General features: G+C 41.2%; 1 protein-coding gene across 4 annotated transcripts in view; it reads right to left on the bottom strand.

Moving 5' to 3' along the window:
• The window catches only part of LOC140195535 (disco-interacting protein 2 homolog C), a 653,338-nt gene that overhangs the window by 108,364 nt on the left and 518,595 nt on the right, over positions 1-26,379 (bottom strand). For all 4 annotated transcript variants that reach the window (XM_072254007.1, XM_072254008.1, XM_072254010.1 and 1 more), the window contains 8 exons: positions 24,570-24,778; positions 23,112-23,226; positions 20,886-21,087; positions 20,465-20,574; positions 16,457-16,537; positions 14,733-14,856; positions 14,340-14,461; positions 1,992-2,103 (listed from right to left, as the gene is read on the bottom strand). In XM_072254007.1, the coding sequence (XP_072110108.1) occupies positions 1,992-2,103; positions 14,340-14,461; positions 14,733-14,856; positions 16,457-16,537; positions 20,465-20,574; positions 20,886-21,087; positions 23,112-23,226; positions 24,570-24,778 (1,075 nt within the window). The remainder of the gene's footprint in view (positions 1-1,991; positions 2,104-14,339; positions 14,462-14,732; positions 14,857-16,456; positions 16,538-20,464; positions 20,575-20,885; positions 21,088-23,111; positions 23,227-24,569; positions 24,779-26,379) is intronic.

Raw genomic sequence — 26,379 nt, 5'->3', positions numbered from 1 at the left:
GCAGTTTCTTTCCCTTGCTGATATACAAAGAGGTAAAAGAGATTTATTTCTTGTTATTGGAGGTGTCAGGATCCAAATGTTATAAATATAAACAAGCTATTGCTATTCATCCACTCCTAGTACCATGCCTTTAAAGTCTTTACATAATGAACCATGAAAAAACATCTTCAGACTGTTGAAGAGTCTCAATCCTCTTTTAAAGTCAACAGATAATGGGAACATTCAGTATCAGTGAGGATGGTGCACTATTAAGCTGCAAGGAACCATCATAAGCAATTTCTGTTAAAGCTGATAAAGTAGGGCAATTGTCAACTTGCACTGTTTGTTGAAAGAAGATACACAAAGCCATGATGTACAAATCTGGAATCTGTACAATAAAAGCCACTGACTGTCCAATTTGTTTAAGGAATGGGACAGATTTACTTGTTTTGCTTTTTCTCCCCTCAAGAAAAATGATCTTTTTGATTGACACCACATCAACGCTGGCAGTAAACAGTGCATTTAGTTCAAACACAATCTTTACACTCTGCATTGGATAATCACCGAGTACAACCAACCTAGTTCATCTGATTGTCTTCACCAATGAACCATAGTTTGAAAGCTAAAGAACCGGAAAGGGGCAAGGTGCACATTTCACTAATGTCCCAGTATGCTGCCTTGCTGAGCACACAAGGACATACAGGTAATAAACAGGTTGAGTAGACCGCGTAATAACTAAAACATGACCCAATCCACCATCCAGGATTATGGAACTTCATAGTTCCCCCATCCTTTCCCTGCAGCTTAGGAGCCATACTTTCCCGTATTCAGCCTGGAACTTGGAGTAACTTGGCCTTACTTTCCCAGACTCCAATGGTAGAGTGAGTTGATCTTCCTCACCCTAGAGGCCATCCATAATTGGTCAGACTCTGAGCTGCTTCTCCAGCTACTGCAGGGGCCCTGTTCCCAAAATATTCCATTGCACTGCAGGTTTTAGGCTTTGGGGTGACCAACAGAAACATATAAAAAGCTTTGAAATGTGGAGAAGTTCAATAATTGGGGCCAGTATCCCTGATGAAATCCCCATCCTCAGCTCACTGGTGAAGAGCGGTGAGCCCAGCTGTACAGTGAGTGGATCCGATGGGCGAGGTACCTTCAGCCTGCTGTGATTGTTCGTCTGAACACAGGGGTCTGAGTTGTGCCCAGGCTCACATAGCCAATTCCTGTAAACATTCAGGATGTGCTGAAATTATATATCTTTTTTCTTCCGTACAGTACAGGAGACTATTCAGCCCATTGAGTCCATGACAACCCTTGGGGAATTTCTATCAATCCCATTCCCCCAATATTTCCCTTTAACATATTCTCCCCACAATCCCATCAACATCCACCACCTACACTGGGGGTAATTCACAATGGCCAACTAATCTAAAAACACATCCTTGGGACATGGGAGGAAACTGGAGTACTCCGGGGGAAACCCACACAGTCATGGGCAGATCATGCAAACTCCGCGCAGACAGCACTGCAGTGAGTCTGGGTCGCTGAAGCTGGGAGGCAACAGTTCTAATAGCTGCTCCGCTGTATATACCTCCACCAATGTTAGAATTAACAGTACACCAGAAACTGTTTAAACATTGAACAGCTTAAACAAACCTAAGTTTCCCTGAAAAACATGCAATCGAAGAATTATTTTTAAAGGTATTGAAAATAAATGCTCAGACTCTGAATTTATAGTCGAATATACAGTATTTAATGAAATGTTGAGCTTATCTTAATGCTCAGAATAATATGAGGGTTCACCGACCAAGGCCTTGTTTAATTACAATTTAAACACTGCATTTACCTAGAACTGCTTAAAATGCATCACTGAACATTCATGCAATATTAATTGGACTTCCCATCATAGAAACCCATAACAACCAGGTTAATAAGTTGAAAGTGACCTACCAAACGCAGAACAGAGTGCATTTTTCTCATTTGCACTTAGTTTCTTAAGTCACATTTCCTACCTGTGTCTAGAACAGGAGGCCACGTTCTTACATCAACAGCTGCCCCTGCTTCTCTCGATCTTAGAAGTTTGACAATCAATTGTGACGTCATAATGCATGCTGACCGGCTGACCTGTAAAACAATGGCGCTCTTCAGTAAGTGATAGACAGAGAATACCAAGCCTAATCAGCTCGGTCTTTTGAGAGTGCTTTAACTTAGAAAGTATCCAAACATAAAACCCTTGATCATTGCAATAAAATGTGATTGATATTACTTTAATGCATTGTTTGAAGAGATTGAGCCTCAGGACGTAAGCATTCTTAAAAGCATAACATTTCTGCATCTCCCGGGTGCTTCAACCTTGACGCAACTGATAAGTCACGGGCAATCTATGACTCAGCAGCATCTGTGTTGAGAAGCAGTAGCAGAAACACATAAGCTAGACTAGAGCGCGTTTCCTTCCCTAAAACACATTGTCAGTCTCTTCTTAAAAACAAATATAGTCAGACACATACCATAGATGTATTCCAAAAACAAAAATACTCAAAAGGCAAATTAGTATAACGGTGGCTGACAAGGGAAGTCAAAGTTAATACAAAAGCAAAAGAGAGGGCATACAACAAGGTGAAAATCAGCAGGAAGATAGAGGATTGGGAAGCTTTTAAAAACCTACTGTGAACAACTAAAAGAATCATTAGGAGGGAAAAGATGAAATTTGAAAGCAAGCTAGCAAACAATATCAAAGTGGATAGTAAAAGCTTTTTCAAATATGTTAAAAAAATAAAAGAGAGATGAGAGTGGATGTAGACATGCTAGAAAATGAGGCTGGAGAAATAATAATGGGGGAGAAAGAGATGGTGGATGAACTAAACGAGTAATTTGCATCAGTCTTCATCGTAGAAGACACCAGCAGTGTGCCAGATGTTGAAGGTTTGAGGAAGAGAAGTGAGTGCAAATACTATTACAAGGTGCTCGGAAAGACCTAAAAGTGCTCAAACCACCCCATCTGCCACCAACAATCATTCCACAGTCAAAGTCACATTTCTTCCCCATTCTGATGTTTGGCATGATCACCAATGAACCTTCTGACCATGCCCGCATGCTTTTATGCATTGAGTTGCAGCCACATCATTGGCCAATAAGACATTTGCATTAACGAGCAGGTGTACCTAATAAAGTGGCCTCTGAGTGTACAGAACACCAACTTCAGGAGTTTCACTATGATTGTATAATCATTAAAATACATGTTAAGATCCCTGCTGGACATTTTCTCTTCTCCCCTCTCCCATCGGGAATAAGATACAAAAGCGTGAAAGCAGCTGCCACCAAGTGCAAGCACCGCTCTTATCAGCCTCTCGAATGGCCCTATTATATGATGAGATGGACTCTTCAAATTAAATTTATTAACAGCAGTACATAGATTTCACCATATACAACCCTGAGATTAGTTTTCTTGTGGGCATACACAGTAAATCCAATAATCATAATGAAATCAATGAAAGACCACACCAAAGGGCAGACAACCAGTGTGCAAAAGACAACAAACTGCAAATACAGAAAGAAAGAAGAACTAATAATAATAAACAACGAAGTGAGGAATAAATATTGAGAAGATGAGATGAAGAGTCCTTGAAAATGAGTCAATAGGTTGTGGGAACATTTCAGTGATAGGGCAGTGAAGTTGAGTGAAGTTATCCCCTTTGGTTCAAGATCCTCTCTTGACCTCACCATCTACCTTGTTACGATCTTTCACTTTGTTTAACTGCATTTTCACTGCAGATGTTACTCTTTATTCTCTGTTGTTGTGGTACCTTGTTATATCTCAATGCACTGTGCAATGATTTGATCTGTTTCAACAGTATGCAAGACAAGCTTTTCATATATCTCAGTCTATCTGACCAAAATAAATCAATACCAATTTCAATACCTGGGTTGCTAAATATGTAATGGGTAACTTTAACCTAACCTCTTCAGTTGAGTAGGAAACTAATGTCAGGTGGGAATTAACAATGGAGTGAAAAATTAGGTGGATACCTAGTTGGTTCATTAGGATAAAGTTTTCTTGATGTTGCAATAGAGAAAGTTGGTTGAGATCTGATACAGATTTAAATATTAGGAAGAGTCGTGATGGAGAGAAATTGATCCCATCAGAGGGGTTAGGAACCCTCCTCCTAGTATTGTATTCTAGGCACCCATCACAATAATTTTTATTATGTAAAATAATGTGCATCTCCTTTAAGCTTTCTCCCTCTCACTTTAAACCTATGCACTCTAGTATTTAAACACAAGAGATTCTGCAGGTGCTGGAGATCTTGAGAAACACACAGAAAATGCTGGAAACTTCAGCAAATCAGGCAGCATCTATGGAGGAGAGTAAACAGTCAACATTTCGGGCCAGGACCCTTCATCAGGACAGGACTGTGTGTGTTGTGGTATTTTCACCCTGGGAAACAGACAGACTATCTGTCCTGTCTACATCTGTCATAATTTTAAATGCTTCTATCAGGTCTCTCCTTAGCTTCTGACTGTCTCAACCCAATTTGTCTAACCTCTCGCTGTAGCTAATACTCTCTAATCCAGGCAACTTCCTAATGACCCTCTTCTGCACCTACACTGAAGCTTCTATACCCTTCTTACAATGTGGCGACCAGAACTGCACACAATATTCCTTGACTCAATAGTAAATATCGCCCACGTACTGTGAGACTGGGATCTCCTAATTTCGGAGTAACATGTTCTTCCACATAAAATTGGGATGTGAAGAAATACCTTCTCTAGAAGGGTTGGAAATTTTACCCAGACAGATGTGGAAGTAGTATCATTGAACCTATTTGAGGCTGAGATTAGTTTAGATTTTTGGACTACAGGTAGGTTAAGTTATAGGAATGAGAAGGAAAAGACTTAAAAAGGAGTGGAGGGCAAACACTATCACAACCTTTGATGCCCTTACTAATCAAGAATCTGTCAACCTCTGCTTTAATATACCCAATGCCTTGTCTTCAACAGCTGTCTGTGGCAATGAAATCCACAGCCATCATCCCCACCCCGCAACCCCGGCTAAGGAAATTCCTCCTCATCTCTGTTCTGAGCGTTCATCCGTCTATTCTGAGGCTGTGCCCTTTGCTCCTAGACTCACCCACCACAGAAAACATCCACTCCAAATCCACTCTATCTAGGCCTTTCAATATTTGATAGGTTTCAATAGATAAGTGTTCATTCTTCTAAATTCCAATGCGTGCAGGCCCAGAGCCTTCAAACACTCTCATACGTTAACGCTTTCATTCTCGGGATCATTTTTGTGAACCTCCTCTGGACCCTCTCCAATGCCAGCACATCTTTTCTTAGGTAAGTTGCCCAAAGTTGCTCACAATACTCCAAGTGCAGTCTGACCAATGTCTTATAAAGACTCAGTATAACATCCTTGCTTTTACATTCCAGTCCTCTCGAAATAATGCTAACATTGTATTTGCCTTCTTTATCACCGACTCAACCTGCAAGTTAACCTTTAGGAAATCCTGCACAAGGACTCCCAGGTCCCTTAGTAGCTCAGCTTTCTGCATTCTTTCCACATTTAGAATTTAGTCTACACTTACTGGAGATGGAACAAGCTACAAACTTTAAAAGACATATAGACAGGTACATAAATAGAAAAAGGTTTAGAAGGTGAATGGAACTAGCTGGTCAACACAGACAAGTTGGACAGAAAGACCAGTTTCTTTGCTGTATAACTCGATGGGGCTCAGGACGAGATCAAATAATCTTACTGAGTGCCAGAGGAGGCTTCAGAGCAGGATTCTTCTATTTTTGAAGGGTTCTAAGTGAAGAGTTACATCCCATTAAAGAGCTTAATAAATCATACCGTGCAATGACATTACATTTCAATAATTAATCTAAGAATGAGTCATTTGTTTTGAGCCTTTTTTCTGCCTGTGTGTAAGCAAGCACAAACATAATCCTCAGCAACCTCGTCAAACAAGCTTCCACCCTGGACTTATGCAACCTGATATCAAGACTGCCCACCTATTTGAGAGGGAGTATTTTGATGCTTATTTAAGTTTTTTTTAATCTATATAACCAGATCAGAGGGAAATTGCAGTTATGATGAATGATGACGTACATTCGCCATTCTGATTCATAACACCATCATTTCCAGGCCCCAGTAAATTCAAAAGGCTTGGTAATAACTGTGTGTCTTTGTGCACAATGTCACAACAGGCAGTGCTGCTGCAGTGCAGTTCCAGTGACTCAAACTTGATTCTAACTCTCTCACACCACCATGCTCTCTCTACTCCCTGAAACACACACAAAACGCTTGGGGGTTCTCAGGACTGATGAAAGGTCTCGGCCTGAAATGTCGACTGTTTAGTTTCTCTCCATAGATGCTGCCTGACCTGCTGACTTCCTCCAGCATCTTGTGTGCGTTGCATAAGATTTTCAGCAGAATCCCTCTGCTCCCGTTAACTCGGCTTCCTCACACATCCCAAAGAAACGCCCACGCATTAGATTCAATTAGATTAGATTCAACTTTATTGTCATTGTGCTGAGTACAGATACAAAGCCAAGAAATGCAGTTAGCATCTGACCAGAAATGCAAAGAATAATGTTATTTACAAAATAACTGCGAATAAAAAGTAAGTGTTATAGCACACAAATATAAAAAGTACTGAGACAGTACAATATGGGTGCAATACTGCTTAGCGCTGTGATGTGAGGTTCAGCGGGGTCACAGCCTCAGGGAAGAAGCTCTTCCTGTGCCTGTGGTGTGGGAGCGGAGGCTCCTGTAGCGCCTACCGGATGGGAAGAGAGTAAAAAGTCCATGGTTAGGGTGAGATGCATCCTTGATAATGCTTTTTGCCCTGCCCAGGCAGCGTTTATGGTAGATGTTCTCAATGGTGAGCAATTGGGTGCCGATAATCCGCTGGGCAGTTTTCACCACACGCTGGAGGGCCCTGTGGTCCAATACGGGACTATTGCCATACACTGAGATGTAGTTACTGTAAATGACTACTGTAAATTAACCCTGAAAGAGGGCAATCAGGATGACATTAATAAGCATGCAAGAAGGAGTAGGTTACAGCGAGATCTGTGGGAGCAGGGATTTGAAGAGATTTCTCTGAGAGTCAGTGTTTCAGTTCCCCTTGACAGGAGTTGGTCAATCAGCAACAGAAAAGCACCGGCTGGTTTATATTCACAGTGCCTCACCTCACACCTACACTGACTGTAATGCAGTTTTTCCCCATCCCAAACTGATAAATCTGACATTGCAAAATTACAATGTGGAATGGTGCATTAAGTGAAAGATTGTTGTGTCAGTTATGGATCAGCAAAGACATTCTGAAGGTTGTGGATTGGAATCCTACTCAAGTGATGAGATGACAAAATTTAGGCTGATACTCCAACACAGTCTGAGGGGAAGGGAAGGCTGCTTGTTCGAGGAGTCACCTTCTGGGTCAGGTTCTGTTGCGCTTTCTAAAGCCTGAGTTAAGAATCTAATGTCACTATTTCAAACACTGGCTGAGCAGAATTATTGGTAAATATTTGCAGTTATACCAGATATTTATTCCATAAGAAAATTAAACATAGGAACAGAATTGGGCTAATTGGCCCATTGAGCCTGCTCCACTATTTGATCATTCATGATTATCCCGCTCAAGCCCATTTTTCTCCCTTCTTTACATAACCTCGTACACCCTTACTAATCAAGTTATTATCAACCTCTGTTTTAAGTATACCGAGTGACTTGGCAAAGAATTCCACAGATTCACCACCCTCTGATGAAAGAAATTCCTTCTTATCTCTGTTCACCCTGGGATAGACCAAGGCAAAGGAACTGATTGTAGACTTCAGGAAAGGGAGACCAGAGGTTCACGAGCCAGTACTCATTGGAGGATCAGAGGAGGAGAGGGTCAGTAACTTTAAATTCCTCGGTGTCACTATCTCAGAGGACCTGTCCTGGACCCATCATATAAATATAATCGCAAAGTATGATAGCGCCTTTACTTCCTCTGGAGTCTGTGGAGGTTTGGCACCTCATTGAAAACCTTGATAAACTTCTATAGATGTGAATTGAATTGAATTTATTTCTTACATCCTTCACATGCATGAGGAGTAAAAATCTTTACGTTTCCATCTAAATGTGCCACATGTAATCACAGTAATTTATAATAAATAGAACAGACGGTGTAATATAGAGTACACTCAAATCAGCGTCAGTTCATCAGTCTGATGGCCTGGTGGAAGAAGCTGTCCCGGAGCCTGTTGGTCCAGACTTTTATGCTGCGGTACTGTTTCCCGGATGGTAGCAGCTGGAACAGATTGTGGTTGGGATGGCTTGGGTCCCCAGTGATCCTACACACCTGTCCTTGTAAATTTCCTGAATCATGGGAAGTTCACAACTGCAGATGCGCTGGGCTGTCCGCACCACTCTCTGCAGAGTCCTGCGATTAAGGGAGGTACAGTCCCCATAGCAGCCAGTGATGCAGCCAGTCAGGATGCTCCCAATTGTGCCCCTGGAGAAAGATCTTAGGATCTGGGGGGCCCATACCAAACTTCCTCAACCGTCTGCGGTGAGAGTGTGGTGTACTTACTGGCAGCATTCTGGCCTGGTATGGGAACGCCAATGCCTTTAAGCAGAAAGTAGTAGATTCAGCCCAGTGCATCGCTGGTAAAACCATTGAGCACATTTACATGAAACATTGCAGTAGAAAAGCAGCATCCATCAAAGATCCTCACCTTCCATGCCATTCTCTTCTCTCGCTGCTGCCATTGAGTAGAACGTACAAGTGTCTCAGGACTTGTGCCACCAGGCTCAAGCACAGTTACTACACCACAACCATCAGGCTCTTGAACAAAAGGGGATAACTACACTCACTTAAGGACTGTTTGGTCTTGTTATTTCATGCTCATTATTTATTGCTATTTATTTCTATCTGCATTTGCTCAGTTTGTTATCCATTGATACTGCTTACAGTTATTGTTCTATAGGTTTGGTAAGTATGCAGGAAAAGAATCTCAGAGTTGTGTGTGGTGACATGTACGTACTCTGATAATCACTTTTACTTCGAACCTCGCACTCCTAAAGGAGTGTACTTCTATTCTGGTCATACATTCGCCCACTATCGACATCTTCATGCCCACTCTGTCAAGACCATACAGTAGGCTTGAATGAGAACCCACGCCCTCCACCTCCCCCCCCACAAACATGTTCTTCTAAACTCCAGGGAGTACAGGCATTAGAGGTAACTAATGTTCCTTATACACTAACTCATTTCATTCCCAGGATAATTCTTGCAAACCTGCTCTGGATTGTCTCCAACGGCAGCACACCCTTCCTTAAATATCAGGCCCAAGTCTGCTCAATACTCCAAATTCTTTTATATTTGATTCCTTTTGAAATGAATGCTAACATTGTATTTGTCTTCTTAACTATCATCTTAACCTGCAAGTTAATCTTCAGGAAATTCTGCACTAGAACTCCCAAGTCACTTTGCACCTCTGATTTTTGAATTTTCTCTCTGTTTAGGAAATAGTCTTTGCCTTTATTCCTTCAACCAAATGCATAACTTCTCTGTGCTACAGTATATCCCATCTGCCACCTCTTTGCCCATTCTCCTAATCTATCTAAGCCCTTCTGCAGACTCCCTGCTTCCTCAGCACTACATGCCCCTCCCCCTTCTTTATATTGTCTGCAAACCTGACAATAAAGCTATCAATTCCATCATCCAAATCACCGACATATAACATGATAAGAATGGCCCCAATACCAACCCTGTGGAACACCACTAGACACCAGCAGCCAAGCAACAAAGGCCCCCTTTATTTCTATTCTTTGCTTCCGGCCAATCAGCCAATATTCTATCCATGCTAGTATCTTTCTTGTAATACTATGGGCTCTTTATTACCTTCCACTGGATTTTAAAAGGTTCCTAATTGTCTAGCTCCCCACAGATTTTTGTTGTACTGTATGCTCTCGTTTTTGCTTTTATGCTGTCTTTTTCTTCCCTTGTCTGCCATGATTGCTTCATCCTTACTTTAGAATACTTACTCTTTGGCATGAACTAATCCTGCATCTTCCAAATTATTCCCAGAAACTCCAGCCATTGCTACTCAGTCGTCATTATCTGTTAGTTTCCTCCTCCAATCAACTTTGACAAAAAATATTAATTTTGGCCAACTCCTCTCTCATGCCTCTGTGGTTACCTTTACCTCTCAAACTGCAGGGTGAATTATATCAGATTATAATCACTGTCTCCTAAGGGTTCCCTTACCTCAAACTCCCACCAGAGTCTGTGGTGGCCAGTGCGATCATGTTTGCTGTTGTGTGCTGGGGCAGCAGGCTGAGGGTAGCAGACACCAACAGAATCAACAAACTCATTCGTAAGGCCAGTGATGTTGTGGGGATGGAACTGGACTCTTTGACGGTGTTGTCTGAAAAGAGGATGCTGTCCAAGTTGCTTGCCATCTTGGTCAATGTCTCCCATCCACTACATTATGTACTGGTTGGGCACAGGAGTACATTCAGCCAGAGACTCATTCCACCGAGATGCAGCACAGAGCGTCATAGGAAGTCATTCCTGCCTGTGGCCATCAAACTTTACAACTCCTCCCTTGGAGGGTGAGACACCCTGAGCCAATAGGCTGGCCCTGGACTTATTTCATAATTTACTGGCATAATTTACATATTACTATTTAACTATTTATGGTTTTATTACTATTTAATTATTTATGGTGCAACTGTAACGAAAACCAATTTCCCCCGGGATCAATAAAGTATGACTATGACTAGTGCCTCAGCCAATATCTTTTACACAAAGAAATAGTTCTGTTCATATATTGTTTTCAATATTATAAGTTGTCTCAACAAGTCTCTTGGGAAGATTATTCAACAAAATTTGTGAAATGACCATACTGAGAAGTATGACAATTCAGTTTGAAGGGGCATCGGGTAAACGTGGATCATATGGAGTCAGGCATAACCTCATTAAGATGGAGGAGAAGTCTCAAGAGGCAAACTACCCTCCCTTATTCGTACTTGCTATGCACAAATTAGTCTTCACTCTTTCTATAGTATGGCAGTGACTACATTTTGTGGGTGTTTAATTAATGACGAAGTCCTTGAAGATATCTCAAAGTAATGAAAGGTTCAATATAGCAGCAGACAGCGCACTCACTGTGGAGCCAATGTTCCACTCAGATACATTTGAAAACTGCTTTTTGCAATGTCCCTCTACTACTCCAGAACCAGCAGCATGACTTCCTTTCCATTAGAGGGGAGAATGAAAGTTATCATTGATAGCATTGCTGAGGTGTAAATGAACCATAAAGCAAGGCCTTGAAACACTGGAAGGATACTCCACTGTCTGAATGTCTGCTCAGAATAAAACAGAGTGTTTGATGGACAAAAATTAATATAACCCCATAACCTGAAGGTCAGAGATAAATAATGAGAAATTTTCACAAATTATATATATCGCTATGGTCAATTAAGCAGAAGATTTCTAGTTACCACACTTATGAACGCTGAACAAACCATGATCATTATTATTCATTTAAATCACTGGATTCATTTCTCAGTAATTAAAATTGTCATCCACTGGCTCATTGGGACGTGCATTTTAAAAGGGCACACAGACCTACCGGCTTGCAGATATTTACAGAACTGATCTAACCAGAAGGCATACCAGTGCCACCAACAACTAATTCAAGCCTAGGTATCAAAGTTCAAAGTATGTATACCTTACACAACATTGAGATTTGTCTCCTTATTGGTAGCCACCAAAAAAGAAACCTGATAAACAAAAGACTTTCAAACACCCAGTCCACTAATTGCAGGCCACAGTTTCAGTACAGAGGCGAGCAAGGTATCAGTTTGATAATGGCGATCACGTTTTACAATATTTTACCTTCAGGATTCCTAGCACCTATGAACTAAAACAGTTAGCAAGAGAACATTAAGTGAATGTTTATGATCACCTGACAGTTGTTTATTTAGAGATACATTGTGGAACAGGCCCTTCCAGTCCAATGAGTTGCACTGCCCAGCAACCCCAGGATCAACAGCTTGTTCTTCATATCGTCCTGCCCTGACTTGCGTATCACTGAAACAGACATCCCTGGCCAACCCTGACCAGCGGAGGGCCTCAATCACAGGACAATTTACAATGACCAATTAACCTACTAACCGGTACATCTTTGAATTGTGGGAGGAAACTGGAAACTTCATGGTATTTTGTTAGTGACCCAGAGGCACAAGGCTAAATCCCAGCATTGTAAATTGTGAAAGCAATTTCATTAAATTTGATCAATTACAAATTAAACTCATAAGATAAAATGATCCTGAGAGGTCTATTGACGTGCTCCAGGGTAGAGGTTCCATGGCCTGGGAACTTGATATGCATGCAAAATGTTTGATTCTAATTTACGCTAAATAAACTTCGCTTGTTGAGTTTGTATTCTGATATCAAGTCAAAAAACTAATTGCTGAAGTAATTTGCAATATATTTTTAAAAAGAGCAGCACAAACAAACACACAGAAGTTGTTATTGAGAATGGAATTATTTGAGAATGTAAGCACATGAAAAGGCATGCCAGTGTAACCAACAAATTAACAAACAGATGCCAGAAACCTGAATTAAAACTGGAAACTGCTGGAAATAATGTGCCTGTTTTGTTTGCTTTTGTTTGTGTGTGGGGGGGGGGGTCGATGTCCCTGTTCTGTTTTTGTTTGTTTTTTTTGTGCAGGAGGGGGGATTTGGGGGTCAATGTCCCTGTTCCATTTTGTTTGTTTTTGTACAGGAGGGGGGATTTGGGGGTCAATGTCCCTGTTCCATTTTGTTTGTTTTTGTGCAGGAGGGGGGATTTGGGGGTCAATGTCCCTGTTCCATTTTGTTTGTTTTTGTGCAGGAGGGGGGATTTGGGGATCGATGTCCCTGTTCCATTTTGTTTGTTTTTGTGCAGGAGGGGGGATTTGGGGGTCGATGTCCCTGTTCCATTTTGTTTGTTTTTGTGCAGGAGGGGGGATTTGGGGATCGATGTCCCTGTTCCATTTTGTTTGTTTTTGTGCAGGAGGGGGGATTTGGGGGTTGACGGTTGTGCTGCCTTTCATTTCTTTCTTGGTTTCCTGCCTACCCGGGAAAGAAGAATTTCAAGCTGTATACTTTGGTAACAAATGAACCTTTGAACCTCCGAAACACTCAGCAGTTTGGAAGCGTCTGTGGAGAGATCTGAGGCAATACTCAAGAAGGGGGCATCCATCATTAATGTCAAAGGCATGCTGGCTTCTCTTTGTTACCCTCAGGAAGGAGGTACAGGAGCCAGAAAGGACAAGCTCAATGTTTTAACAACAGCTTCTTCCCCTCCACCATCAATTTCTGAACCCATCAGTACTACCTCATTATTTTGCTCCCTTTTTGCATGATATTTTTTTACGCTCCTTTTTGAGACCTATAGTAATATTTCACACTGTGCAGCACTGTACTGCTGTGTAAGATGATAAATTTCACAGCATAGATCAGTGATAATAAAACGGATTCTGAGAAAAACAGAGTTGATCAGGGCATGGATTCTCTTTCCTGAAAAAAACCTCAATACATTTGTTGGGTTTATTCTTATTTTCTGAGTTTAACTCACAAATGACCAAATTTAATGAAATTAGTTTCACAATTAGCAACACTGGAACTTATCTCATACCTCTGGATCATTAGTGTAGTACCATCAACTTTTGGTGCCCATAAACATTCACAGACATTTACCTACCAGCAGTTTCTTAGCAACCTGATGGTAAAGCGTGTACATATCTGCAGCACCGTCACCATTATCTAGCTCATACTGTATCCAGCCTGGAGGAATATGTTTTACAAGCAGCTGGAAGCCTGTGGATCTGAACTTGTCTGTTCAGAATGATAGAATGGAAGGCAATGGTAGTTGCTTAAAAATGGGCGCAATGGTTTGAAAGAGTAATGATGATCATTGGTTTGGAATGGCACGAGCTCTCTCTCCCCAGATGCCGCCTTCCTGTCAAGTAATCAGTTCTGAGAAACAATTTTGACATGACTTACTTCTCAACAGAGTTCCAGAGCACAACAGTATTCACTGGAGAATTTTTGGACAAACTTGAGTGCGATGGTATTCCTGAGTCTCCACCCGCATGATTGCCAGTAGCGAAAACCGAGAGGAAGCTACTGACATGATGAATAAAGCCCTGAACACCACCAGAGGTGGGGAACATTCATTGCTGCCCATTACACAGTAAGAATGTCTGTTACTTGAGTCAGAACTACCTCAGCCTCAGTAATTATAGTGGGAAGAGTTGGCTGAAAATTCAAACACAGAACATACTAAGAATGTTAATACTAGGAATCTTCACCTACCTCCACTATCATCTTCACTGTGGGTAACGTGGTCGCAATATTCTGTGGATGTGGAGGTCGAACAGTTATTGGCACACAACCTGCATACAGGCATCCATAAAATGCTGCAATTAAGTCTATCCCTGCATGAAGGACAAAATATTTTTCAACTCAGTATCTGCATTTTAAATTCCAAAGCCCCACGTTAGCACAGCCTAGACTTCAGACCAAACTAAGTTGTAAGGCTGTCTCTAAAAGCCACCTGAACAATGTTAAAAAGTGATTGATTAAGTGGATTTCCCTGTATTTCATCAGCTGAACATAAAACTATTTTTTTTTAAAAACCATTAGATTTGCCATGAGAAGAGAAGGACATAGTAAAGGTCTTGAACAAAAATTATAATCTGACTCTACCTGGCGGATATACCAAAGCCACATGATCTCCGTCCTGTAAGTGTCCTCTCTCCATCAGCATAACTGCTATTTTCTCTGCTCGTTTATGCAGCTGAAGGCATGTTAAAGAATTGGCTATTGTCCCCTGTGAAACAAAAATAAAAGGTAATTTGTGATTACTTCATTCACAGTTCAATGATCATCTTAATTGCTCAAGAATTACGAACAATATTCACACTCGTCATCAGTACCCACCTTGGATATTCACTTCTGAAAATTAGTTCATCAAGCAGAATCTGCTTCTCTTTTATATTCTGAACAAAAGATCATGATTACATTTATAGAAATAGCATTTAATTTAGAATTAATATTTTCTGCCCAGAAACAGGACTTAGGTCCAATAGATCTGTATTATGTTCTACATGAACTTCCTCCCAAGCCTCTAAATCTATTTCTTTCTCCCTCATGGGCATTTCCACCTCCCAATATACAGTAACTGGCCACTTTATTATGTACACCTGCTCGTTAATGCAAATATCTAATCGGCCAATCACATGGCAGCAACTCAATGCATAAAAACATGCAGACATGGTCAAGTTGCTGTTCAGACCAAACATCAGAATAGGAAAGAAATGTGATCTAAGTGACTGACTGTGGAATGATTGTTGGTGCCAGATGGGGTGGTTTGAGTTTCAGATACTGTTGATCTGCTGAGACTTTCACACACTATATTCTCTAGAGTTTACAGAGAATGGTGTAAAAAAAAAACATCCAGTGAGTGGCAGTTCTATGGATAAAAACACCTTGTTAATGAGACAGGGGAATGGCCAGACTGGTTCAAGCTGACAGGACAGTGACAGTAACTCAAATAACCAAATGTTATAACAGTGCCGTGCAGAAGGACATCTCTGAACGCACATGTTGAACCTTGAAATAGATGGTTTTCAGCAGCAAAAGACCACACTGTGTTCCACTCCTGCATCTAATAAAGTGGCCGCTAAGTGTATATCCAGGCTTTTTACCTCAGCGCCTTGCTGTAGGGAATTCCACGTGCACTTACTGGAGAACTTCCTACAAAATTGTTCTTCTATCTGATACTGTTGACCTCTTTTGGTCTCACGCATTTTAAATAACTTAACTAAATCTACCTATTCGAATGTATTCATAATCTTGAAAGCTTTGATCAATCACTGCTAGTCTTCACCAGCCGGAACAAAGGGTCTCGGCCTGAAACTCTGACTGTTTTCCCTGACTTGCCTCTAGCACTTCGTGCATTTTCCGCATCTGTAGAATGTCTTGTGCTTGTGATTTGCTGCTCCACTGTGAAGTCCCTCTGAAGTACGTAGTTTCCCTCACTGCTTCCCCTCTGCGATTTCTGCTGCTCTCTGACTCTTCACCAGTTCTGATGAAGGGTCCTGGCCTGATATATTGTCTGTTTTCATAACTTGTCTCCAATATCTTGTGTTTGTTCGATCTGCGCAGATTTTTACTACCACTTCTTTACATTCTCATGTGAATCTATGACCCTTCCATTACTCTTGGACAAAGACTATTCACAATATATTGGTTAGTCTAAGACACATTTCTGATGGTTTAATATTTTACCTCTACTTTTCAATTCGTCACAAAATAAATGAAATATTTTGTTTGTTTTTTTTATTGTCAGGAGACTCTTTAACCTATTCAGAGATAATCAGGGAATGGATAACTTCGTTTATTCAACAATGAAACTATACAAAACTTACCCTAGAGTTCAGTAGTGTGAAAAGCACATGGTCAGGAGTAGTTTGTGCACGCCATTGTAGAACTTCAGCCAGAAACATAAACTATAAGAAGAACATAGCGATAACAGGCTTAAAAATGGTCACTCTGAGAATATGGATAAGATGTTATGTTGAAATTGATATATCTACTCAATTCAAAATTAATTGGATGAATCAAGGTCACATGCTTTGTGGGGTAACTTCCCTTTAAACCTAACTGCTGGGAATCAGATTCAAATGGTCATGGAAAACAAAAGTCAACATCATAACCATTGTCATAGCTGTAGAAGAAGAAATACAGGTGTGGGGCTATTTTAAACAAATGTAGCTGGAGTGATAGCAAATGCCAGAAAAACTAAAAAAAAATTAGAAACACCACGCTTCAGAGCTTTACACAAAATGCTTTAGTCTTTGAATCTGCTTTTGGTTAATGGATATAAAATGGCTAGTACAGTTTATTTAATTCAAATCAGGTATTACTGGAAATCTATAAAGCAAATCTCAGCTCAGAACTTTTCTACATGACCAACTCTCAGTGCAGTCACACGAGCAAACAATGGTCCACAACGATGTTGTCTTTGGGCAATTCAGACACTCGTTCAATCAGCTAGTTTCATTCAGGCTAATCTAATGTACTTGCTGAAACCCTCACGACTGATAGACGTTAATTAAAGATTACAATGAAAGAACTGGAGGTTAGAAATAGCCCAGCTATTCCTCTGAATAAAACTGAGCTGAATCAAGAAAGCAAAAAACATACATTGAAACAAGAGATTGTAAACAGGTGGGGGCATAGTAATAAAAACAAGAGATAGAATCTTTTCACATGGTAACCTTATTAAGTCATTCTATTCTGACCATTTGTCGTACCTGATCTTTACATCCTAATATAATTGTCCACGTGCACCTTATAGCTCCCTCTCCTCTGGACAAGTACATTTGTAGTATCAACACTTACTGAAAATTGGAATACATGTTTATTTTGTTTGTATGCTCATCACATTGAAATTCATCTCTGTTTAAATGCTCTGTAATTAATGTTCTTTAAGGAAAAACATCTGGTAAAAATGTAGTTTTAAAACAGCATTGGATGTTAAAACAGTACATCTGGTCAGTTTAATTATCAGATTGTCAGACTTAATTTAAAGTCACTTTCTAATCGCATAGTAATTGCTATTGAAATTTGGTTGATCAACAAGCCTTATTAAAGGAATAACCATGCAGAGCGGTGTAATACTGCATCCTAAGAACCATGGCTGGTGATTTCTAACACTGATCAACTGGGATTGTTATTTTGTTATAATACTAGAAGGATGCGACCCATCAGTTTAAATGTCAATGTTCAAAATAAATTTATCATCAAAGTACAAGGATTGGAGAGAATGCCTTATGAGAATAGGTTGAGTGAACTTGGCCTTCTCTCCCTGGGGCGACGGAGGATGAGAGGTGATCTGAAAGAGGTGTGTGACAAGAATACACATAAATTAAGATGTTAGCTGTCCTGTGCTGGCACCAGTGGGATCAGCAGTTGGTCTGCCGCCTGTCTTCAGGAGAGAGAGAGATAAGGAAAACAATGGAGCAGCATTTGGAGATGTTAATGAAGGGACGGGAGAGAGTAACGGAAGGAGAGCTGTCAAGATCGGCTCCCCCTTTGAACCCTGAACTGTTTGAAGTGATGGACAGGCGATACCCCAGAAGGGGAATAAAAAGGGACAGGTTCGCTAAGGCAAGACACACACGGCACCCGAGGTAACGAGACCCTGGAAGCGGTGCGTCTCTCACAAGTTGGTGGGAAGTTTTGGAAGGCCGGATGCGGGACCAGGCCATAGACGCACAGGGTGGAAAGGCACGATCGGCGGGAACCTGGTGTGTGTCCACCCTTGCCTGGGTGCTGGGTTCACCGCAGAGAAACAATCGTATCTGGAAACGGAGGGGGGGTCGCGGTCGGTGACCTCAGATGACATCACAAAGGGCTCGCACGAAAGCTGACTGCGAAGGTCTGTGTGGAAGCCGTTTGAATATTCATTCGTTTTTGCTCTCTCTCTCCTTCCCCCCACTGTCCATCGCCACGGCAGCGATTACTGCGAACTGAACTGAACTAAATTGAACTGAGCTTTGCGTCATTTTGAAACTGGTCATTTACCCCTAGACAACGATAGAGCTTGATCGATCCTGTTATCTTAATTCTGTGTACATGTATGTTTATCATTGCTGAACTGTTGCATTTATTATCCTTTTGATTAGAGTACTGTGTTGCTTATTTCTTCAATAAAACTTTCTTAGTTCTAGTAATCCAGACTCCAACTGAGTGATCCATTTCTGCTGGTTTGGCAACCCAGTTACGGGGTACGTAACAGATGTATAAGATGATGAGAGGCATTGATCATGTGGATAGCCAGAGACATTTTCCTAGGGCTGAAAAGGCTAACATGAGGGGGCATATTTTTAAGGTGCTTGGAAGTAGGAACAAAGTGGGTGTCAGAGGTAAATTCTTCCACACGGAGAATGGTAGGTGCGTGGAAGTGCACTGCCAGTGAAGGTGGTAGAGACGGATACAATAGGGTCTTTTAAGACCGTGGTCCCCAACCTCCGGGCCGCAGACCGATACATTGCCGCGGAGCATGCAGCGGTGCAGCGGTAGCCAGGACGCACCCAGCACATCTTTAAGAAAAATGCCTAAATAAACAAACTAATTAATTAGGTACCACCCGGCACGTAAATGTCGGCCCAGATCAGAGGCGATTGCCAATTTCACTTGCTCTACACAATCGGCAATCGCCTCTGATCTGGGCCATCTATATGTGCCGGGCGGTACCAAATTAATTAGCTTGTTTATTTAGGCTTTTTTCTTAAAGATGTGCTGGGTGCATCCCGGCTACCGCTGCACCTCTGCATGCTTCGCAGTCTGATATTGGTCAGCAGCCCGGAAGTTGGGGACCACAGTTTTAAGAAGTTCTTAGATAGGTACACAGAGCTTAGAAAAATAGAGGGCTATGCGGTAGGGACATTCTAGGCAGCTTCTAGAGCAAGTTACGTGGTCAGCAGAACATTTTGGGCTGAAGGGCCTGTAATGTGCTGTAGATTTTCTATATTCTATGTTCTAAAGTACATATATATTACTGTATACTACCTTGAGATTTTTTCGCAGGCACTTACAGGGAACAAAATGGAATGCAATGGAATTTTATGAAAAACTATATATAAGCAAAAACCTGAAAGTCATCAGTGTGCAAAAGAAGACAAACTGTGTGAATAGTGAGAACATGAGTTGCAATAAAGGTCCTTGGAAGTGAGTGTGTAGATCATAGAATCAATTTACAATAGTGATGAGTGAAGTTATCCATGCCCAGTTCAGGAGCCTGATGGCTTTAGGGTAAGAACTGTTGCTGAACCCGGTGTTGTGGGACCTAAGGCTTCTACACCTCCTGCCTAATGGTAATAGCAAGAACAAGGCAGGGCCTGGAGACGAGGAGTCTTTGATGGTACAGGCCTCTTTCTTGTCGTAGTGCTCCAAGTAAATGTGCCCAATGGGAAAGGCTTTGCCTATGAAGGACAGGGCTGTATCCACTACACTCTGTAATCGTTTCTGTCTTGCAACAACAGTGCTTCCATACCCAGTTCTGACGCAACCCAGGTAGGAAACTCTCCACTAGACGTCCCTTCACCTAATCCACATCACTCACCGTTCACCATGATGTTAGCGAAGATTTTTCTCAGAAGCAATTCTGAGATAACTGACTACATTACTTTACTCTAGAGTTGCACAGCATAATCAAGACAAATTGTTGAGCAGCCTTCATCAAAATTAATTTGATTCCAGAGAAAAATCTTGCATTTGATTTTACTGCATTTAACATAGCAGCAATTTTTTTTACCTTTATCCGATATTATAATCTATAATTTTGTCAATTTCATTTTTACATGAATTGGAAGTCAAGACTGTTCAGAAGATGTCTCATTTGGAGTGTGCCGAAATACAATTCTGCTCACCTTTCTACCTTGGTCATTGTCTTCAATCTGCCCCAAATCCCTTCCACTGGCCTGGGCGATTCTCTTTCCTGATACCAGATTTCCCACCATTACCGAAGCAGGGCCGATCTCTGCAGTGGGCATAAAATCCCAGAGAAACCTTGTTAGCAAAGAGTATCCACCAAAAAGCATAACCAGTAGTAAGTCTGGAGCCATATTGTCCATACAAGATGGTATACTTATTCAAACTACTTGGTGCACAACCAGACCAAGAAATGCAAATGTTAACAATATTTCATATATTTTAATTTAGTGCTTCAGTCACAATATAATAAACAAAAGAATATTCTACCCATTGTTACACACAAATTACTGATTATCCATTTAATTATTTTTCATGGATGCAGTTTGACATTGAGCTTATGGAAGCAAAGATCTTTACCTGGTTGTTTCTGCCTTGGTTTGGGCAGATTTGTTACGCACGTGTGTGGACACATTAACACATTGCAAGGATGGAGAGAACCTTCTAAAAAGCACTGTTTGGTTTCAGAGAGGTGTATACCACCCAGAGGAGTTTTTGGAAGAGTATTAGCTGGTACCAGAGCCAAGCAGTAAACCCCTACTTGATGAATACCGTCGATTGCCTTTAAAAAATCATTAATGAAAATTAATACACAACTCTCTTCAATCATTTTCCTCACTGCCAAGTCAAAAAATAAACTACAAGCATCACCAACACATCTGAATGAAATCAGAAGAAGAGGGACAGCATGTTTGGCTTACTTTCATATAAATTCATTGCTGTTGTTGTTTCTATCATTAAGGGTTTATTTGCATGAGTTTTCTTTGAATAAAGTTTGCTATCTTAAAGTTATGATTAAGGAACTCTGTTGCCTAACACACAAGGCTTCTATATCAGCTCCAAAGAAAGCATTATAACGGAATAATAACACTGCTGAGTAACCTCAAGGATGGTAGTCATTAGAAACATGATCAATATATACAGTAAAAGGCATGTTTTCAAAGATAACCACTGGCTAATCTAAGCTAATAAAATAAGTGACTCCAATATAAAAAAAGGTTAACTTGTTTATTAAACATTTGCCAGTATAGGTGTAAGGAGAAAATATCTTTCTGAAATCAGTGCTAATGTAAATGAAGGAAAATTGTAATGATCAACAATGTCTAAGTCTCGGCAGCATATCTTCAAAGGATTCCATTCAACACTAGATCCAACATAAATAACATTGGCAAAATTGTAACTGTGCAAAAAGGAAGCGTTTATGCGAAAGCATTTCTTCTTGCATTTAGCTTTCTTCAATTATCTAAAAACTATGTATAATTCCAAGAGCTTTCACATTGCCGATGCAGCTTGAGTATGCACTCTGATCTCAGATCATGCAGCTTATTATCCCCACCAGGGATAAGTTCCCCTTGTCCTCGCCTACCACCCCACCAGCATCTGCATCCAGCACATAATTCTCCATAACTTCCGCCATCTCCAATGGGATCCCACCAGCAAGCACCCCCACTTTCTGCAGGGATCACTCCGTACACAACTCTTTTCTCCATTCGTCCTTCCCCACTGATCTCCCTCCTAGGACTTATTCTTGCAAGCAGAACATGTGCCATACCTGCCCCTACACCTCCTCCCTCATCACCAGTCAGGGCCCCAAACAGTCCTTCCAGGTGAGGCGACACTTCACCTGTGGGTCTGTTGGGATCATCTACCATATCCAGTGCTCCCAGTGTGGCCTCCTGCATAGCAGTAAGACCCAACGATTGGCAGACCACTTCGGCGAGCACCTACACACTGTCTGCCAGAAGAAGTGAGTTTTCCTGGTGGCCACCCACTTTAATTCTACTTCGCATTCCCATTCTGAGATGTCAGTCTATGGCCTCCTCTACTGTCGTGATGAGGCCACGCCCAGGTTGCAGCAGCAATGCCTTATACTCTATCTGGGTAGCCTCCAACCTGATGGCATGAACACTGATTTCTCGAACCTCCGGTAATTGCCTCCCCCTTTCCCATTCCCGCTTCTTTCCTTCACCTCATCTCCTTACCTGCCGGTCATCTCCTTCTGGTGCTCTTCCCCCTTCCATTTTCTTCCATGGTCTTCTACCCTCTCCTATCAGATTCCCCCTTGTCCAAACCTTTATCTCGTTCACCTATCAGAATCCCAGCTCTTTACCTCTCCCCCTCTCCCAGTTTCACCTATCACCTTCATCCTCTCCTCCTCCCACCTTCTTGCCCTAACTTCTTTCCAGTCTGGATGAAGGGTCTTGGCCCAAAACATTGACTCTGTCCCATAGATGCTGCCTGGCCTGCTGTGTTCCTCTAGAAATTTGTGTGTGTGTGTTGCATTTTATTATTCGATTTCATTGCACAACTTATTGATAGCAACATCACTGGTAAGCTCAATCCTATCCTCATCCAAGTTTCCACAGTTAATGAAATGATCACCGGACACAATAATGGGAGCCTTTTTAAACCATATGTATGATCTCCAATCAAATGACTGGAGTCTCAGCTGGTTGTCAAAACGTCAGAGACTTATCGAAGATCAAAGTAAATTCAAGATCAAAGTGCATATATGTCACCATATACTACCCTGAGATTCCTATCTGCCAAACTTGAGTCAAATGTAGTTTTGGTGATCATCTTTACCTGAAGGACTCTACTCATCCACTGAAAGCTATCCTCCTCAGTAGAATCTGGTCTCTGCTCAGCAATGATTACGATCCTCTCATCATGCAAAACATTTATAGAAAACACAGCTATTCTGTTAACAAACAAAGATGAATCAAATTAAATGACTGTCATGTGTAATCTAACAACAATTATTGTTCTTATTCACTTGTGCTACTGTGACCTTCCCTTTATTTTTGGTCATCGTTTAGCCCTTCATCTGGATTTAACTCAGAGTCAAATGGATCAATATGCAAACTTGTCGCTTTTCAAAAGGCTTAATGTCCCACCATAAACTCTGATATCTAACTTAACTAACTGTTTCACAGTTATTTATAACTATTGTTCCTTTAGATTCGGGTTGTATGACTACAATTTTACTTCTCAGTGAATTTTTTGAAGTTAATATATAATTTTTAACCTTTTAAATGTCAAAACATCTCCAATTGTATGTTATACCCATTTCCTCAATAACTATCATGATGATTAAAAGTCAATGAAAAATTTGGTTAAAATTCTATAAGATTTAATTCTATCATACATGAGTTTCTTCTTTCAGTTAATGTGAAAGGAACATTTTGACCAAATTAGTTAGTTTTTGGGGAGGTGATCAAAAGGATTGACAATGGCAAGATGCTGGACCTTGTCAACAAGACCTTTGACAAGAATTTACATGGTCGGCTGGCTCAGAAGGTTAGAATACATGGGAACTTCGGTGAGTTAGCAAATCCATTACAAAATTGGCTTGTTGTTAGGAGACAGAGTGGTTGCCTTTTAGGTTTTTGACCTGTAACCAGTGGTGTGCCACATGGATCAATGCTTGGTTCTTTATTGTTTGTTAATGAATTGGAAGAAAATGTAAATAACTTGATTAATAGGAATGCAAAGCTGGTGGCTGAGTGGGCAGTGAAGAAGATTGTCTAACGTTATAATTGAATAATAGGGATGGTGGACAAGGAAACGACAGGTGGAATTGAAATCAAACAAATACAAGGTGACGCTTTATGATACGTGAAATCAGACCACGGCATACAGAGTAAATAGCAGAGTCCTGGAGAACAACAAGGTATAGTGGTAGAAGGACGTAGTTTCCTAAAGGTGGCAACACAGGTAGGCAGATCGGTGAAGAACACATATGAAAAGCTTCATTGGTTAAGAATTTGAGTTAGAAGTTGGGACACAATGCTACACTTGTTACTGAGTTTCGAAGCACTTGATTTTTCTCAGTCAAAATTTTTAGAGATAATCGAACTTACGAACTGTAACAGTTAAATGTAAAACCATCACCTTCCATCAAAAAACAATCAACAATATATTTACTTTGAGCAACTTGAATTGTGCAATTAATGCTAACACACAGAATTTGGCCCCAAAGCAAAACAGTTTGCAGGATCAGCTCTCAGGCTTTACGTTCTACAAGCCAGCACAGACACAGACCTTCCTCTGTAGACAAACTTCATTGGTTCCACTGCAAGTGCCGTTGCCACAATGTCATCTGCATTGTGTCGCCGCCCACTGACAACCATCAGACCGTCCATTTTTCCCACCACAAACACCATTCCACCGGGGCCAACGAAGCCCAAGAGTCCAGTTCGTACGAAAGGATATTCACTGACCGGAGCTCCTGAGCTCATCATGGGAAACATCTGGAACCGGAAATAACGGTGATGGGGAGAAGAATCAATGAACAGATGAACATTAAAATTCGTCACACAACAAGGAAGTTGCACAATGGGTATTTATACAGTATGAAGAGAAAGGGCACTAAGAATTGAAGTAATATTTATAAGAGATCAAATCCCTTTTATAAATCCAATTTAAAGTATTGGTGGGCAGTCTGCAAAGGTAGTAGAAAGCAGCTTGTAGAAGGCGGTAGTGGCTGCTCTGGAAGACAGTAAGAGGTCCTCAGATGAAGGGTCTCAGCCCGAAACGTCAACTATAAATTTTCCTCCACAGATGCTGCCTGGCCTGCTGAGTTCCTCCTGCTTTTTGTGTAGTGGCCACTGCCTAGCGTGCACTCAAACACCAGGCAGATGCTTGAGAAAATTTCTCAGTACCATTGAGATGATGTGTCCCTTCCTAAAAGAACCAACGTAAAAACGTCAACTATGAAGTGCCTTTTGCTCCCCAGAGACTTCTGTTTTTGTTTCAGATTTCCAGCATCTGCAGCATTTTGAATTAAGAAAGATGTTCCTCGAAAACAAGGCAGCAGACCCCATTTTGCTATGCTTAGAGATGAAGTTTTAATTCATACACATGGGAAGAGATGTTACGAAGTTGCCTGTTGTCCCAGGTTAGGAGCAGTCATGTAGCAATGAGCTGGAGGCCCGGTGTCAAGGGACTGATTGCATTTCCAGAGGTTGACGGCCCAAGTCCTGTGAATCTACTTGGTAGTTTGAGGTCTGGAGACAGCCTGTCCTGGGGTTGGAGCCCTGTCGGTACGTGTGAATGGGTGGTGGGTGAGAGGGAGGAAGGCGGCTTGTTTTGCTGCTGTTATTGTTTGTGTTGTTCTGCTGACCGTGTGGGCATGCTACGTTGGTGCTGGAATGCGTGACGACACTTGTGCCTGCCCCCAGCACATCATTGGAGCATGACACATTTCACTGTATGTTTCAATGTACATGTGATAAATAAATGAATCTGAATCGGAATCTGTGAAATAGAGATTATGGATGTTTGCCTACCCAGGATCTCTTAGGTCAGTAAGTGATAGGGTTGCCAACTGTCCCGTATTAGCCGGGACATCCTGTATATTGGGCTAAATTGGTTTGTCCCATACGGGACCGCCCTTGTTCCGTATTTCCCCCGCTATGGTAGAGCGTTCCTATGAAACTTTTCGTGCTGAAATGGCGTAAGGCGAAGAAGCAATTACCAGTAATTTAGATGGGAAAAATTTTTGAACATTCCCAGACCCAAAAAATAACCTACCAAATAATACATAAAACCTAAAATAACACTAACATATAGTAAAAGCAGGAATGATATGATAAATACACAGCCTATATAGAAAGTAGAAATAATGTATGTACAGTGTAGTTTCACTGAACAGGATCACCAAAACTGATTTGTAGAAAAAAAATCGGCACGTACACGCATGCGCACACACAGGTGCTCGCGCAAGGCTTCATGGTCATGGTAGTCTTTCTCGGGGTAAACACAAGTGTCCCGTATTTGACTGATACTTTTGTCCCTTATTTGGGAGTGAGAAGTTGGCAACCCTAGTAAGTGGGCTTCCTCAGAATGGAAC

Source organism: Mobula birostris, chromosome 3 (genome assembly GCF_030028105.1).
Source record: "Mobula birostris isolate sMobBir1 chromosome 3, sMobBir1.hap1, whole genome shotgun sequence".
Classification (NCBI taxonomy): Eukaryota; Metazoa; Chordata; class Chondrichthyes; order Myliobatiformes; family Myliobatidae; genus Mobula; species Mobula birostris.
This window is presented reverse-complemented; position numbering and strand designations above follow the sequence as displayed.